At 38.5% G+C, this 16648-nt stretch overlaps 1 protein-coding gene across 5 annotated transcripts in view; it reads left to right on the forward strand.

The window, feature by feature from the left end:
- The window catches only part of SLC9C1 (solute carrier family 9 member C1), a 107918-nt gene that overhangs the window by 87607 nt on the left and 3663 nt on the right, over window positions 1-16648 (forward strand). For 4 of the 5 annotated variants that reach the window (XM_047873933.1, XM_047873934.1, XM_047873937.1 and 1 more), the window contains 4 exons: window positions 6016-6147; window positions 6281-6466; window positions 8117-8243; window positions 9101-9147. In XM_047873933.1, coding sequence (XP_047729889.1) covers window positions 6016-6147; window positions 6281-6466; window positions 8117-8243; window positions 9101-9147 — 492 coding nt within the window. The remainder of the gene's footprint in view (window positions 1-6015; window positions 6148-6280; window positions 6467-8116; window positions 8244-9100; window positions 9148-16648) is intronic. The other variant, XR_007155435.1, reaches the window with a different exon arrangement.

Genomic DNA, 16648 nt, shown 5'->3' on the forward strand with positions numbered 1-16648 from the left:
ATGATGCAGCAGAAGTACTGGCACCACCATGAAGTCTTCTTGAATGAGAAAAAACTAAAAGCCTGTATATATAGATATATGTGTGTGTGTGTGTATACATATATATACATATATGTATATATGTATATATATGTGTATATATATATATATATATATATTTGTGGGTTGGTTTTTTTTGAGACAGAGAGAGAGAGAGCATGCCTGTGGGAGTCAGGGAGAGTCAGAGAGAGGGAGAGAGATAATCCCAAACAGACTCCATGATGTCAGCACGGAGTCTGACACAGGGCTCAAACTCATGAACCATGAGATCATCACCTGAACCAAAACCAAGAGATGGATGTTAACCAACTGAGTCACCCAGGTGCCCCCTTTCTTTAATTAAAAAAAAAATTGAGAGAGTAAAAACATATAGATCTAACCAGTTTATAGAAAATTCAGGAAGGAGAGAAACAAGTTAATTGACATCAGAAGGGAATAACTAGCTAAATCCAAAGATGTGGGAGGTCCACAGAATGAATGATCCATTTTTTTTCTCAACACACCAATGACATATAAAAAGGAATGGGAGAAGGAAGAGGGTAAGGGAAAACTTTATGTGTCTATTATTCAGTGATGGATATTAGAATATTTACAAGTAAAATTATATGATACCTGAGATTTTCATAAACATATTATAGCCTTCTGTTTCTGGTTACAGAATAACAATAATGAATTACTAAACAAACAAACATGATAATGTGGTCTATAGTATGAAAAAAGTGCACAATGGATAGAAAACAACATTGAAATTGTCCAAAATATGGATTAGGCACTAAATAATTATTAATAATAGATTTGAAGAACTATGTTCTTTGAAATATGTTCAAAAAATTAAAGGAAAATATATCCTTAATGAGAAACGAGATAGAAAATATCAGGATATTGTGGAAATATAGAAAAGAGTCAAATGGAAATTTTAGAGCTAAAAACACCTAATTGGAGATAGCAGTAAAAAAGAGTCAAGGGTGCCTGGGTGGCTCAGTTGGTTAAGTGTCAGACAGCTTGGGGCTTGTGAGTTCAAGCTCCAAGTGGGGCTCTGTGCTGACAGCTCAGAGCCTGGAGCCTGCTTTGGATTCTGTGTCCCTCTCTCACTCTGCCCCTCCCTCACTCATGCTCTGTCTTTGTCTCTCTCAAGAATAAATAAAACATTACAGAAAACATTTTAAGAGTCAAAGAACTAGAAGACAAATAATAGAAATAATAAGGAAAGAATAGGTGAAATAGAAGATAAAATAATTGGGGCACCTGGGTGACTCAGTCAGTTGAGCATCCGACTTCGGCTCAGGTCATGATCTCGCAGCTCGTGGGTTCGAGCCCCTGTGTTGGACTCTGTGCTGACAGCTCAGAGCCTGGAGCCTGCTTTGGATTCTGTGCCTCCTTCTCTCTCTGCCCCAACCCACTTGCATTCTGTCTCTGTCTCTCTCAAAAATAAACAAACATAAAAAAAAATCAGAAGTTAAAATTATTGAAAATGATGAAACTGAAAAAAGGAGGGAACAGAAATTACTAGATCACCGGGGAGAATTAGAGAGCTAAGTGATTCCATAAAACGAAACAATATCTGGGAGCATCTGGGTGGCCCAGTCAGGGAGGCATCCAACTTCTGCCACTTAGGTCATGATCTCACAGTTCATGTGTTCGGGCTTTGCCCTGGGTCTAGCTCCCCTCCAAGCCAGGTGCACACAATGGCCAGCCCTGGTCTGGAGAAAGTTGTGCGTTTTTGAAACCTCCAAGTTTCAAAAGGCGTGTTGCAAAATAGAAACTGGTTCTCTCCATATTTCTCATTTGCTAGTCCATGGTCTGGAGAGGTTTTCCTCTTGTGCTAACTCAATACCGCAATTTCACAGCCCCTCTTTTCTTTTTCTCCTTTTGTCTCTCCAGAGAAGGGGTTCCATACCCTCTGTGCCTATGCCATTTTATCTCCCCAATTCACATACATGCACCTCAATCCCACCAAGCTGTCTCCCTCCACCTGTGGAGATCCTTCTGCCACTCCACAGATTGATTTTCTGGGTGTTCCAAGTAATGTGACTTCAATTCAGATGTGTTTGAGGGACAAGGGAAATCCTGGTCCCCCTACTTTTCTGCCATCTTAACTCCTCTCCCCTCCCCCCAGCCTAATCTGATGAAAGAAATTAAGATGTTCCATGCTCTTGGCTTGGAGCAACAAATATTGTTACAGTGTCTGTACTACCCAAAGTAATCTACAGATTTAATGTAACCCCTATCAAAATACCAACAGCATTTTTTCACGGAGCTAGAACAAATAATCCTAAAATATGAATGAAACCACAAAAGAATCCAAACAGTGAAAGCAATCTTGAAAAACAAAGCTGTAGGTATTGCAATTCCAGATTTCACATTACAATACAAAGTTGTAGTAATCAAAACAGTATGGTACTGGCACAAAAAGAAACACATAGATCAATGGGATAGAATAAAAAATCCAGAAATAAACCCACAATTATATGGTCATTTGACAAAGGAGACAAGAATAATAAATGGGAGGGAAACAACAGTATCTTCAAAAAATGGTGTTGGGAACACAGGACAGCTACATGCAAAAAAGTAAAGTAGACCACTTTTTTACACCATACACAAAAGTAAACTCAAAATGGATTAAGGACCTAAATGTGAGACCTGAAACTATAAAAATCCTAGAATAGAGGTGCCTGACTGTCTCAGTCAGTAGAGCATGTGACTCTTGATCTCACGGTCATGAGTTTAAACCCCATGTTGGGCATAGAGTTGACTTAAATAAATAAATAAATAAATAAATAAATAATAAAATTTTAGAACAGAGAACAGGTGGTAATTTCTCTGACATTGGCTGTAACAGTATCTTTCTAATTATGTCTCCTGAAGCAAGGGAAATAAAAACAAAAATTAACTAGTTGAGACTACATGACAATAAAAACCTTCTGCACAGCGAAGGAAACAACCAACAAAACTAAAAGATAACCAGGTTTCTGGGTGGCTCAGTTGGTTAAACATCTAAATTTGGCTGAGGTTATGATCTTATAGTTCATGAGTTCAAGTCCCACTTTGGATGAGCTCAAACCCCACTTTGGGTCCACATGAGCCCCACTTCAGGTGAGCCCCACTTTTCTCTCTCTTTCCCTCTCTCTCTCTCTCTCTCTCTCTCTGCCCCTCATGGAATTCTCTCTCCCTCTCCCTCCCTCTCACTTTCTGCCCTTCCCTCACTTGTACCCTTTCTCTCTACCTCTCTCTCTCAAAACAAAACAAAACAAAACACTAAAAGATAACCTACTGAATGGGAGAAGATATTTGCAAATGACATATTTGATAAAGAGTTAGTATCCAAAATATAAATATATAATAATCCAATTTTAAAATGAGCAAAACATATAAATAGACATTTCTTAAGAAGACATACAGATGGCCAACAGACACATCACTCATTATAAGGGAAATGAAAATCAAAACTACAATGAGATATCTCCTCACACCTGTCAGAAAGGCTAAAGTCAAAAACTCAAGGAAAAAAAAGTGTTCACAAAGATGTGGAGAAAAAGGACCCTTTGTGCACTATTGGTGGGAATGCAAATTAACGCAGCCACGGTGGAAACAGTATGGAGTTTCCTCAAAGAAATTAAGAATAGAACTACCCTAAGATACACTAATTGCACTGGGTATTTGCCCAAAGAATTTGAAAACACTAATTTGAAGGGATATATAGTCAATACTCAAATTGCAATAGTCAATTTATGGAAGCAGCCCAAGCATCCATCAATAGATGCATGGATAAACAGAATGGGTAAACAAGATCTAGTATATATGTATATACAATGGAATATTATACAATGGAATATTATTCAGCCATTAAAAAAGAATGAAATCTTGCCATCTGCATCAACATGGCTGGATCTAGAGAGCATAATGCTAAATGAAATAAGTCAGTCAGAGAAAGACAAATGCCATACGATTTAATTGGAATTTAAAAAACAAACAAACAAACAAAGGGGGGACGAGAGAGAGAGAGAGAGAAACTGAAAAACAGACTCTTAACTTTAGAGAATAAACGAGTGGTCACCAGAGGGGAGGAAGATGGGGGGATGGGTGAAATAGGTGAAGAGAATTTAGAGTACACTTACCTTTTTTTTAAATGTGTTTATTTTTGAGAGAGAGACAGAGACAGAGAGCAAGCAGGGGAGGAGCAAAGGGAAAGGAAGACACAGAATCTGAAGCAGCTCCAGGCTCCAAGCTGTTAGCACAGAGCCCGATGAGGGGCTCAAACTTATGGACCATGAGATCATGACCTGAGCTAAAGTTGGATGCTTAACCAACCGAGCCACCCAGGAGCCCCAAGAGTACACTTATCTTGATGAGCACTGACTAATATATGGAATTGTTGAGTTACTATATTACACACCTGAAATTAATATAACACTGTATATTACATACACATGAATTAAAACTTATAAAAGAATAATGTTAGACAAACTATACTATCTAACTTAAAGCCTTATTATAGATCCTTATAATCAAAACCATGTGGAATTAGCTTAAGATTAAGACAATATAGATCAGTGGAATAAGGAAGAAAATCCAGAAACAGATTCATATATACACAGTCAATCGATCTTTAACAATAATATCATTTTCAACAAACGATCCTGAAAATTCCAAATATCCACATGGAAGCTATGAGCCTTGGCCCCACACACTATGCACAAAAATTGATTTGGAATGATTGTAGACTTAAACATAAAAATTAGAGCTATAAAAATTCTAAAGGGACACAAAGATCTTGATGTAGGCAAAGATTTCTTAGCCAGGACACAAAAAACACTAACCATAAAAGGAAATACTGATAAATGGAATGTCACTAGTATTAAAATCTTCTTCTGTTTTAAAGGACACCATAAAGAATATGGAACACAGACGGTGGGGAATTTTTCACAATATCTATCTGAAAAATTACTTGACAATGGAACTTATAAAGAATTCTTACAACTCAAAAATGAGAAGACAAATCACCAAATTAAATATTGGGCAAAATGGGGTGCCTATGTGGTTCAGTTGGCTAAGTGCCCTCCAACTCTTGGTTTCAGCTCAGGTCACGATCTTGAGTTCGAGCCCTGCATCAGTCTCTGCGCTGGCAGCACAAAACCTGCTTTGGATTCTCTCTCTCCGTCTTTCTCTCTGCCCTTCCCTTACTCAAGCTGTCTCTGTCTCTCTCAAAATAAATAAATAAACTTAAAAAAATTGTTTTTAATTACACAAAGGATTTGAACAAACATTTCACAAAAGAAGAAGCACATAGAGAAGATGCTTGATATCATTAGCTCTCAGAGAAATTCAGATTAAAAGTCGTGATGAGGTATCACTACATACCCACTACTTTGGCTAAAAATAAAGATAATGAGTACCACGTATTGGCAAGGACGTAAAGCAACTAAAATTCCCACCCATGGCTGATGAGACTGTAAAATGTCTCAACCCTTTCTTATAAAGTTAAACACACAATTACCATATTACCCAGCAATACCACTCGTACATACTTACCCAAGAGAAATAAAAAGCAACATACACAGTGTCTTGTAGATTCTTAATAGCTTATTCCTGATAGCCAGTATTCTGATCATTGCTAGCATTGGCATTTTACTGTTAGTTAAAAAGTTTACTTCTCTAAAATAATGTATTTTTAGAAATATTCATATCTTTAGTTAAAGTTTAAATAATTTTTTATACTTTATTTTCTTTTTTTTTCAGAATCTATAACAATAATAAAGAGCATCTCATTGGAGCATGTAGCCTTTTAATATTTAATTTATGACAAGATCACACCAATATTTACTACTGTACACATCTTATCAGATTTCCAGGCAGCGACATGAATGTTACATCATTTAAATTCTTAGTTTTAATGTTATATGTAAATGAGAAAACCTTATATCCTTAAACTATAGGTGTACAGAATAAAATATTAAATTTGTATCCTCCTTTTTTCAGACATGTTTTATTCCCAAAAGTCACTTGTATGAAGCTTTTGAGCAATGTTGTCCTCACATTGAATATAAAATGTGGCTAAAACTTGGTCTTTCTATTACTGCCAAAAAAATCAGGGAACGTTTATCTTACAAGGTAAGAAGTGTTTGTATAAACTCACTCTTCTCTCTGAATGGAGTTTTATTAAAGTACTGTTATTAATTAACTATTTAGGAATTTATATTAAACCTTATAAACCATAGGTTATGAAACTGTGTTTTCCTTGTAGGATTGGAACTACAAGATGCAATTAAAACTCTGTAATGTCTGCATAAAAGACATACCAAAGAACACCAAAACTGATATCTATGATGAAACTGTAATCTATGTCATCCTCATACATGGAGCTATAGAAGATTGTCAGTTACGGAAAGCTTATAAGGCACCTTCTTTAATTCCTATAACATGCTATCAGGTAAGGAAATGTTGATTCATGTCTTCGGGTCAATATGCCATATGTCCAACAATGTGTTAACATTACAAAAATTGCCGCTTTTCCACCTTTCCATCCTCTCCCTTTCCCTTACCACTCCAGAAGCACACATACACAGCACACACACCCCAAGTTCGCTAATACCTTTGGCAATGGGTAGCCCAAACACCAAGATATCCCTGTTCAATGTTAATGAGGCTGGCCAAGTTGTACCTTTTGGCTATAGTTAGATTTTGGTGCTGTTGTAAATAACAAAAGAGGGTCTATTAAGTTCATTTACACAATGCAGAGGGACCACTTTCTCTGGACTGCATCAACAGTACTCTAGAAAGGTTCTGCCAGGCCCATGCTGAACTGAGTATCAGTGGTATTTCCTCAGCTCCTTTTCAAGTGAATATAGAAGTGAAAGACTCCTCATATTTAAGCTGTGTGTGTGTGTGTGTGTGTGTGTGTGTGTGTGTGTTGGGTAGCATAAGAGAGGCACATGTCAGGAGGAATCAGGGGACATACAAAATATAGCTACAGAAAGTAAATTGAAAGAGGTACCTAGAGTCAATTAAATTAGGCATATATCTTTAAGCAATTAATATATGACAGAAACAGTGCTAGACACTAAAGTGATCAAGACAAATGAGATCTGCAGCTTGCCCTCAAAAAATCTGCCAACTAAGTGAAAAGAAAAATAAATATATTAAGAAAACATGTGCAGCTATGATAGAAGTACTTACAGGGTAGATTTGAGACACAAGAAAAACATGAGGTGGGGATAAGAGGAATCCCAAGGTGAGAAGGGGTCACAAGAAAAAATTTTCTGAGTGGACGCCACCAGCACCAACGTGATAGCCACATGAGAGGAAGTAAGACATTACTCTTAACTGTGGTGCTCCCTATCTCTATGCTTGAATACATAATAACAGAGCTTGGGTGTGGGTGCTGGTTGGGAATTTAGATGGCCAACTAAGAGATTCTCAAGGCAGCCTAAAACCTACCCAAGTCTGTCTACTCTCCTAGACAGAAAGCCCCACTTACTGTAGATTTGAGTACCAATGTGATTCAAAAAATACCAAAACCACCCACAGGTTGAAGGATTTCTTGAAATCCACTATTTAAAAAAAAATTGTTTAATGTTTATTTAGTTTTGAAAGAAAGAGAGACAAAGTGTGCGCAGGGAGGGGCAGAGAGAGAGGGAGACACAGAATCAGAAGCAGGCTCCAGGCTCTGAGCTGCAGCACAGAGCTGTGAGATCATGACCTGAGCCCAATTAGGACACTTAAGTAAGACACGACTAAGCCACACAGGCACCCTGAAATCCACTATTTTTTAAACTTTCTTTTCGCCACATAGAAAATCTCTCTGGGTGATGTTTTAAAGGACCCTTAATGATTAACTCTTAATCATTTTTCTCATTTGTAAGAGAAATGAGCAAAACTTTAAAAATCAGTGAAAGTATATGGAATATTGAGTTTCAAAAAGCCAACACATCCAGGTATTTTAAGGTAGCTGTCTCATATTTATGTTTACTTTTCAGCCCAGATATTTAGAGAGGTCTTGAGACAGTTAGGAGCTTACCAGAGAAACATTTAATTGTATGACATATACTCATTTATTACCTTATATTCTGTCAAACTTCAGGTGCAAGGCACTGAAGATTTCACAAAGGTAATGATTGTTCAAACTTTCGTTGATGTGAAAAAATTCAGATGGAACACTAGAAAGTATGTACCTTCACGTAAAGCATCTCTTCCAACAACACCAACATGTGAGTTAGATTTCTTTGAGTAACTGAGAACTTACTTTCCATTTATAAAATACCCATAGATGTATTTGGGAACTATTGTATGAATTCTATCTAGAGCATTGAGAAATAATTTTAATTGCCATATTTATCCAATGGGTGAATTCAGACTGAGAATATCCATGTTATGGTAGAAATTATTCTATATTTCAACTATAAGAATAAACATGTATAATCATGTAATCAAAATAATATGGGGAAAAAGTTTAATGAGAGAATTTTAGCTCTTCCCCCAAATTAAAATATTTTATATAGTAGTAATAATGACAGTAGTGTTGCACTGCGTGACTGTTCCAATTACCAGTGGGCCCGGCATTCATTCTCAACACACATTAACATAAATGTGTTTGAGACGATAGAACAACAGGTAATTTTTTCTCTTTCCAAACTTTGTTTGTTACATAATCTTTTTTTAAATGTATTTATTTATCTATTTTCAGAGAAAGAGAGAGAGAGCAAGCAGGGGAGGGGCAGGGAGAGGGAAAGAGAGAGACAATCTCAAGCAAGCTCTGTGCTATCAGCGCAGAGCCAGATGCAGGGCTTGAACTCATGAACCGTGAGAGCATGACCTGAGCCAAAATCAAGAGTGGGACACTTAACCAACTGATTCACCCAGGTGTCACTACATAATGTTTATAATAAAAGACTTTTAAGCCTTTTTTGAAAAAAGTGACCCTTCTTCCCACCAACTGAATTTACCACCAATTTCAAATCACAGGCCCTGAGTGTGAATGATTAAACCTGGTCTAATGTGATAGTTGGATTAATTGAAATAGTCCTTTGTTTCAGTGCTTGAACTAACACAGTCTTTTTTGAACCAGCTACAAGCAGACTATATAAAGATCTTCAATGTGAAACAAAGAGTGAGGTAAGTTAAAACAGTACTTTTAGAAGCTTTATTTTGGGGGAAAATAGTGTCTGGAATTTAAACTCTTAATTGGGAGGAGTTTACCTGCTAATCATTTTACAGATTTCAATATGAGCACTGTCTCTTAGACTAAGGTACAGTGGAAATTGTATTTATATTTTTAGCTAAATATTAAATGACAAAGAGAGGGGCGCCTGGGTGGCGTAGTGGGTTAAGCGTCTGACTTCAGCCAGGTCACGATCTCGCGGTCCGTGAGTTCGAGCCCCGCGTCGGGCTCTGGGCTGACGGCTCAGAGCCTGGAGCCTGTTTCCGATTCTGTGTCTCCCTCTCTCTCTGCCCCTCCCCTGTTCATGCTCTGTCTCTCTCTGTCCCAAAAATAAATAAACGTTGAAAAAAAAAATTAAAAAAAAAATGACAAAGAGAAAGAAAGTTCAGAAGATACCAGAATGTTCCTTTTGAATCACATTAGCAACCACGTACTACTGGGATGGCAAGGGTTGTCATGTACACAAGCTCCTCCCATGTTTCCACCTGGGGCTGAAATTTTGACTGGTCTGAAGCCTTCATTGCTACCTTGGCTTTGCATCCAGGAGCTCCCAACCTGAAGACAGTTTGCCCGATTATCCACAAGGCCTGTCACAAAGCAGGAGCTCAGTAATAAATGCACTAATTTAATCTATCCCAGGCTAACCTAAGTTCTTCAGAAAATCCCCTAAATATTAATTTTACACTCTGCTATGAACTTGGATAGGTCATTTGGGGATCTTGGGATCTTCAAAATCCTGGGCCAACTTTACAGCAAGATCCCAAGTTATGAAACACTGTAGGGCCCTGGAAATGAAACTGGGGCAGAGGAATAAAATGGAAGTACCTCACTACATCTACACCAGCATGCCTGTAGACTGAATCTTTGAGAGTTCCAGATAGGGTAGAGAATTTATTTTTAAATCTAGTTTGTGCCTAGCTGTTTGTATTACTCCAGGAGATGCTGATTATAATACCCAGAATCTCAGAGATGTCTGCTAAAAATATACAAGCCAGAAAATTGTGTATTTGGTTATTAGAAATAGGTTTTACATCAAGTCCATTTTGCCCATTAGCACTGCATATGTAACTCTGAGAATGCATGCTCCTTCTCCCCTGAATCTCTACTCACAAATGTATGTTCAATGAAAGGTGATTATAGGTTCTGTGGGGGAGGCTGAAGGTGTTTCTCTTGTGTCTCTCTGATCTTCAAGAGGCCAACACTTCTCTGAAATACTCATTGTCCATCCCCTCATAAAAGCAGGAAGTTCACTCCGTCCCTTAATATTTTGGGGTCTTTCTGGGGCACCTGGGTGGGTCAGTCAGATAAGCATCTGACTTTGGCTCAGGTCATGATCTCGTGGTTGAGAGTTTGAGCCCCGCGTGGGGCTCTGTGCTGACAGCTCAGAGCCTGGAGCCTGCTTCAGATTCTTTGTCTCCCTCTGTCTCTGACCCTAGCCCGTTCAATGTTCTGTCTCACTCTGTCTCAAAAATAAATATATCATCTAATCAAAAATCAACAAGGAAACAATGGCTTTGAATGACACATTGGACCAGATGGACTTAACAGATATATTCAGAACATTCTATCCTAAAGCAGCATAATATACAGTCTTCTCCAGTGTAAATGGAACATTCTCCAGAATAGACCATATACTGTCACACAAATCAGCCCTAAGTAAGTACAAAAAGATCGAGATCATACCATGCATATTTTCAGACCACAACGCTATGAAACTCGAAATCAACCACAAGAAAAAATTAGGAAAGGTAACAAATACTTGGAAACTGAAGAACATCCTACTACAGAATTAATGGGCTAACCAAGCACTTAAAAAGGAAATTACAAAGTATATGGAAGTCAATCAAAATGATAACACCAAAACCAAAAACCTCTGGGATGCAGCAAAGGCAGTCATAAGAGGAAAGTATATAGCAATCCAGGCCATCCTAAAGAAGGAAGAAAGATCTCAGATACACAACCTAACTTACACCTTAAGAAGTTGGGGAAAGAACAGCAAATAAAACCCAAAACCAGCAGAAGACAGGAAATAATAAAGACTAGAGCAGAAATTAATGCTATTGAAACCAAAACAAACAAACAAACAAACAAAAAACAGTAGAACAGATCAATGAAACCAGAAGCTGGTTCTCTAAAAGAATTAAAAAAATTGATAAACCACTAGCCAGTTTGATCAAAAAGAAACAGGAAAGGATCCAAATAAATAAAATCAAGAATGGGGGCGCCTGGGTGGCGCAGTCGGTTAAGCGTCCGACTTCAGCCAGGTCACGATCTCGCGGTCCGTGAGTTCGAGCCCCACGTCAGGCTCTGGGCTGATGGCTCGGAGCCTGGAGCCTGTTTCCGATTCTGTGTCTCCCTCTCTCTCTGCCCCTCCCCCATTCATGCTCTGTCTCTCTCTGTCCCAAAAATAAATAAAAAACGTTGAAAAAAAATTAAAAAAAATAAAATAAAATCAAGAATGAAAGAGGAGAGATCACAACCAACACAACAGAAATAAAGACAATAATAAGAGAATATTATGAGCAACTATATGTCAATAAAATGGGCAATCTGGAAGAAATGGGCAAATTCATAGAAACATATACACTAGCAAAACTGAAACAGGAAGAAATAGAAAATTTGAACAGACCCATAACCAGTAAGGAAATGGAAGTAGTAATCAAAACTCTCCCAAAAAACAAGAGTCCAGGGCCAGATGACATTCCAGGGGAATTCTACCAAACATTTAAGGAAGAGTTAACACCCATTCTCTTGAAACTATTCCAAAAAATAGAAATGGAAGGAAGACTTCCAAACTATTTCTATGAAGCCGGCATTACCTTCATTCCAAAACCAGAGACCCCACTAAAAAGGAAAACTATGGACCAGTTTCCCTGATGAACATGGATGCAAAAATCCTCAACAAGATATTAGCCACCCAATCCAACAAACCATTGAAAAAATTATTCACCACGACCAAGTGGGATTTGTACCTGGGATGCAGGGCTGGTTCAATATCCACAAAACAATTAACATGATTCATCACATCAATAAAGGAAAGGACAAGAACCATATGATCCTCTCAACAGATGCAGAGAAAGCATTTGACAAAATACAGCATCCTTTCTGGATAAAAACTCTCAAGAAAGTAGGGATAGAAGGAGCGTACCTTGAGATCATTAAAACCATATACGAATGACCCAACGCTAATATCATCCTCAGTGGGGAAAAACTGAGAGCTTTCCCTTTAAGGTCAGGAACAAGACAGGGATGTCCACTCTCACCACTGTTATTCAACATAGTACTGGAAGTCTTAGCCTCTGCAATCAGGCAACACAGAGAAATAAAAGGCATCCAAATCAGCCAGGAGGAGGTCAAACTTTCACTCTTCTCAGATGACATGATACTTTATATGGAAAACCCGAAAGGTTCCACCAAAAAACTGCTAGCACTGAATCATCAATTCAGCAAAGTTGCAGGATATAAAATCAATGCACAGAAGTCGGTTGCATTCCTATACACCAACAATGAAGTGACAGAAAGAGAAATCAAGGAATCGATCCCATTTACAGTTGCACCAAAAACCATAAAATACCTAGGAATAAATGTAACCAAAGAGGTGAAAAATCTATACACTGAAAACTGTAGAAAGCTTATGAAAGAAATTGAAGAAGACACAAAAAATAGAAAAAGATTCCATGCTCCTGGATAGGAAGAACAAATATTGTTAAAATGTCAATACTACCCAAAGCAATCTACATACTCAGTGCAATCCCTATCACTGTAACACCAGCATTCTTCACAGAGTTAAAGCAAACAATTCTAAAATTTGTATGGAACCAGAAAAGATCCCAAATAGCCAAAACAATCTTGAAAAAGAAAACCAAAGCAGGAGGCATCATAATCCCAGACTTCAAACTCAACTACAAAGCTGTAATTATTAAGGCAGTATGGTCCTGGCACAAGAACAGACATTCAGATCAATGGAACAAAATAGAGAACCCAGAAGACCCACAAACGTATGGCCAGCTAATCTTTGACAAAGCAGGAAAGAATATCCAATGGAATAAAGACACTCTCTTCAGCAAGTGGTGCTGAGAAAACTGGACAGCAACATGCAGAAGAATGAACCTGGACCACTTTCTTACACCATACACAAAAATAAACTCAAAATGGATGAAAGACCTAAATGTAGGACAGGAAGCCATCAAAATCCTCGAGGAGAAAGCAGGCAAAAATCTCTTTGATCTTGGCTGCAGCAACTTCTTATTCAACACATCTCCAGAGGCAAGGGAAACAAAAGCAAAAATGAACTACTGGGATCTCATCAAAATAAAAATCTTCTGCACAGCGAAGGAAAAAATCAGCAAAACTCAAAGGCAACCAAAAGAATGGGAGAAGATATTTGCAAATGACATATCAGATAAAGGGTTAGTATCCAAAATCTACAAAGAACTTATCAAACTCAACACCCAAAAAACAAAGAATCCAGTGAAGAAATGGGCAAAAGACATGAACAGACACTTCTCCAAAGAAGACATCCAGATGGCCAACCGACACATGAAAAAATGCTCAACATCACTCATCATCAGGGAAATACAAATCAAAACCACCTCACACCTGTCAGAATGGCTAACATTAACAACTCAGGCAACAACAGATGTTGGCCAGGATGCAGAGAAAGAGGATCTCTTTGGCATTGTTGGTGGAGATGAAAGCTGGTGCAGCCACTCTGGAAAACAGTATGGAGGTTCCTCAAAAAACTAAAAATAGAACTACCCTACCACTCAGCAATTGCACTACTAGGCATTTATCCAAGGGATACCGGTGTGCTGTTTCGAAGGGACACATGCACCCCCATGTTTATAGCAGCATTATCAACAATAGCCAAAGTATGGAAAGAGCCCAAATGTCCATCGATGGATGAATGGAAAAAATGGATAAAGTATAACTTGGCAATCAAAAAGAATGAAATCTTGGGGCGCCTGGGTGGCGCAGTCGGTTGAGCGTCCGACTTCAGCCAGGTCACGATCTCGCGGTCCGTGAGTTCGAGCCCCGCGTCGGGCTCTGGGCTGATGGCTCAGAGCCTGGAGCCTGTTTCCGATTCTGTGTCTCCCTCTCTCTCTGCCCCTCTCCCGTTCATGCTCTGTCTTTCTCTGTCCCAAAAATAAAAAAAATAAATAAAAAATTTAAAAAAAGAAAAAAAAAAGAAAAAAAAAGAAAAAGAATGAAATCTTACCATTTGCAACTATGTGGATGGAACTGGAGGGTATTATGCTAAGTGAAATCAGTCAGTCAGAGAAAGACAAAAATCTTATGACTTCACTCATATGAGGACTTTAAGAGACAAAACAGATGAACATAAGGGAAGGGAAACAAAAAGAATATAAAAACGGGAGGGGGACAAAACAGAAGAGACTCATAAATATGGAGAACAAACAGGGTTACTGGAAGCGTTGTGAGAGGGGGGATGGGCTAAATGGGTAAGGGGCACTAAGGAATTTACTCCTGAAATCATTGTAGCACTATATGCTAACTAATTTGGATGTAAATTAAAAAAAATAAAAAGTAAAATTTAAAAAAAATTTTAATAAAAAAATAAATACAAACATTAAAATTTTTTTTTTATATTTTGGGGTCTTTCTGGGGAATCTTTTCCTCAAACATTTCCTGGTTGTTGCTCAGTGCCTGGAACTGTAGACCGAATAACATAGGAGCTGAGAATATAGGCTTTGGCATGAGATTCCTGGTTTGCTTCCTGGTTCCATCACTTATTAGCCACGTGACCTTGGACAGTTTTCTTAACCTGTTTAAGCATCACTTCCTGCATCTACACAACAGGAATGATAACCATACGTATCTCGTGTAGTGCTGCCATGCAGATTAAAGAAATGGAAAGTACACTGCATAGCGTTTGGCACATAACAAGCAATCTGTACCCATTAATTTCTGTTACTCTCTGCTAACCCCTTCTTAACATGGTAGACTACTCCAAACTTCTTGTGCCCTCCAGGTACTAAATTTCTAAAACAACAGGGATACAGTCATCTCCTCTAATTCTCCCAAACATGGCTACTGCTGAAGACTAGGAAATAACAAAGGGAAATTACAATTTCAAAAATGAAGAAGATGAGGAGAACACTTAAGACAAAATGTTAGATTGCCGGAGTCCAACTCCAGCAGGTCCAGGGGCTCCCGAAGGATGAATGACATCGGTGAAAAAGTGAAAAAAATAAAATAAAATAAAAATAAAAATGGACTGGCTGCTTTATTGTGTTGAACTGGCTGCTTTATTGTGGCAAACGTGGCATTATATATTTGTTAGCAATTTCCTTGTAGCATGCGTCATCTATGTTTTCTAGCATTACCTAATTCTAAAAATGTTCCTATGGGTAATCACCCTTTAAGGAATAACATGGTTATTTTCTCGTAACGTTCCTTCCTGCCCTTTGCTTATTGATTAATTTCTTACATTATTTTCATTATGTATCTACATTGATCTATAATCTATAGAGCATTTGCTTTGCTGTTTTCATGAAAGGTCATCTATCTCTCAACACCTGAAGTGGAACAGTTACAGGGACATGACCTCTTAGTTGTTTCCCTGAACGATTTGTGGCTTGAGGAACAAAAATGTTCCCCTTGGTGTGAGATACCAGGAGGGGGCCAGGAGGGCCTTAGGAACCACACCTCATACATTCTCAGAGAGGCAATGCACCTAGGAACTAATGGACCATTCTGTACTTTAACCGACTAGGTTCAGTCATCATCTGGAATGCCTCCTGGGGGCCAAGTGGGCCTAGGAGTTGGAGTAACTTGTGCCCATAGATACACTCCTCTGTTGCTGGTGTGGGGCTTTCAAATCCATTTGCCCCTCCTTGGCTGGGAAATATATGGGGCTATCCTTCCTTCAGGTAGAGGAGTCTTTATAGGGGGTGGCAAGGGCTAAACATAGGGCCGCACAATTTCCTTGCGGAACCTTATTTCTTTCCCCAATAGTTCTTTTCCCAGGGGGCCTGTCTAGGGCAATTCCCCAACAGACAATTCCCCAAGTACTTTTATTAAGGCCAAATTACATAAAAGCAGGAGTACAAGAAGCTTCACTGTCTATGGGCCGCCCTGCAGTCCTGATCCATCCACTGCCTGGGGCCCTGCCATCAGGCTGGTTGGATAGCTCGACTTCCAGAATTAGATGGTACCTGGAGGCCACTGGTTAGCCTTTCTTTCTCCTTAGCCTGGGCAGGCTGCCTCACTCGTAGGAGTCAGCTTAATAGTAGATATTGAAGAACTGAGTGAGAAGCCAGGGAAGCTAATGATCTCCCTGTACAGATTCCCCCAAAGTGCTCCATTTTCATAATTAAAAAAAAAAAAAACTGATTGCATGAGGCGGTTAATATAGAGAAAATAGTGTGGAAGTGAGAGACAGTTTATTAAATGGTAAAAACATCACCGAGTGAGTCTTATGGAGACAATTGT

The sequence above is a fragment of the Prionailurus viverrinus genome, chromosome C2, assembly GCF_022837055.1.
Source record: "Prionailurus viverrinus isolate Anna chromosome C2, UM_Priviv_1.0, whole genome shotgun sequence".
In the NCBI taxonomy this organism is placed as follows: Eukaryota; Metazoa; Chordata; class Mammalia; order Carnivora; family Felidae; genus Prionailurus; species Prionailurus viverrinus.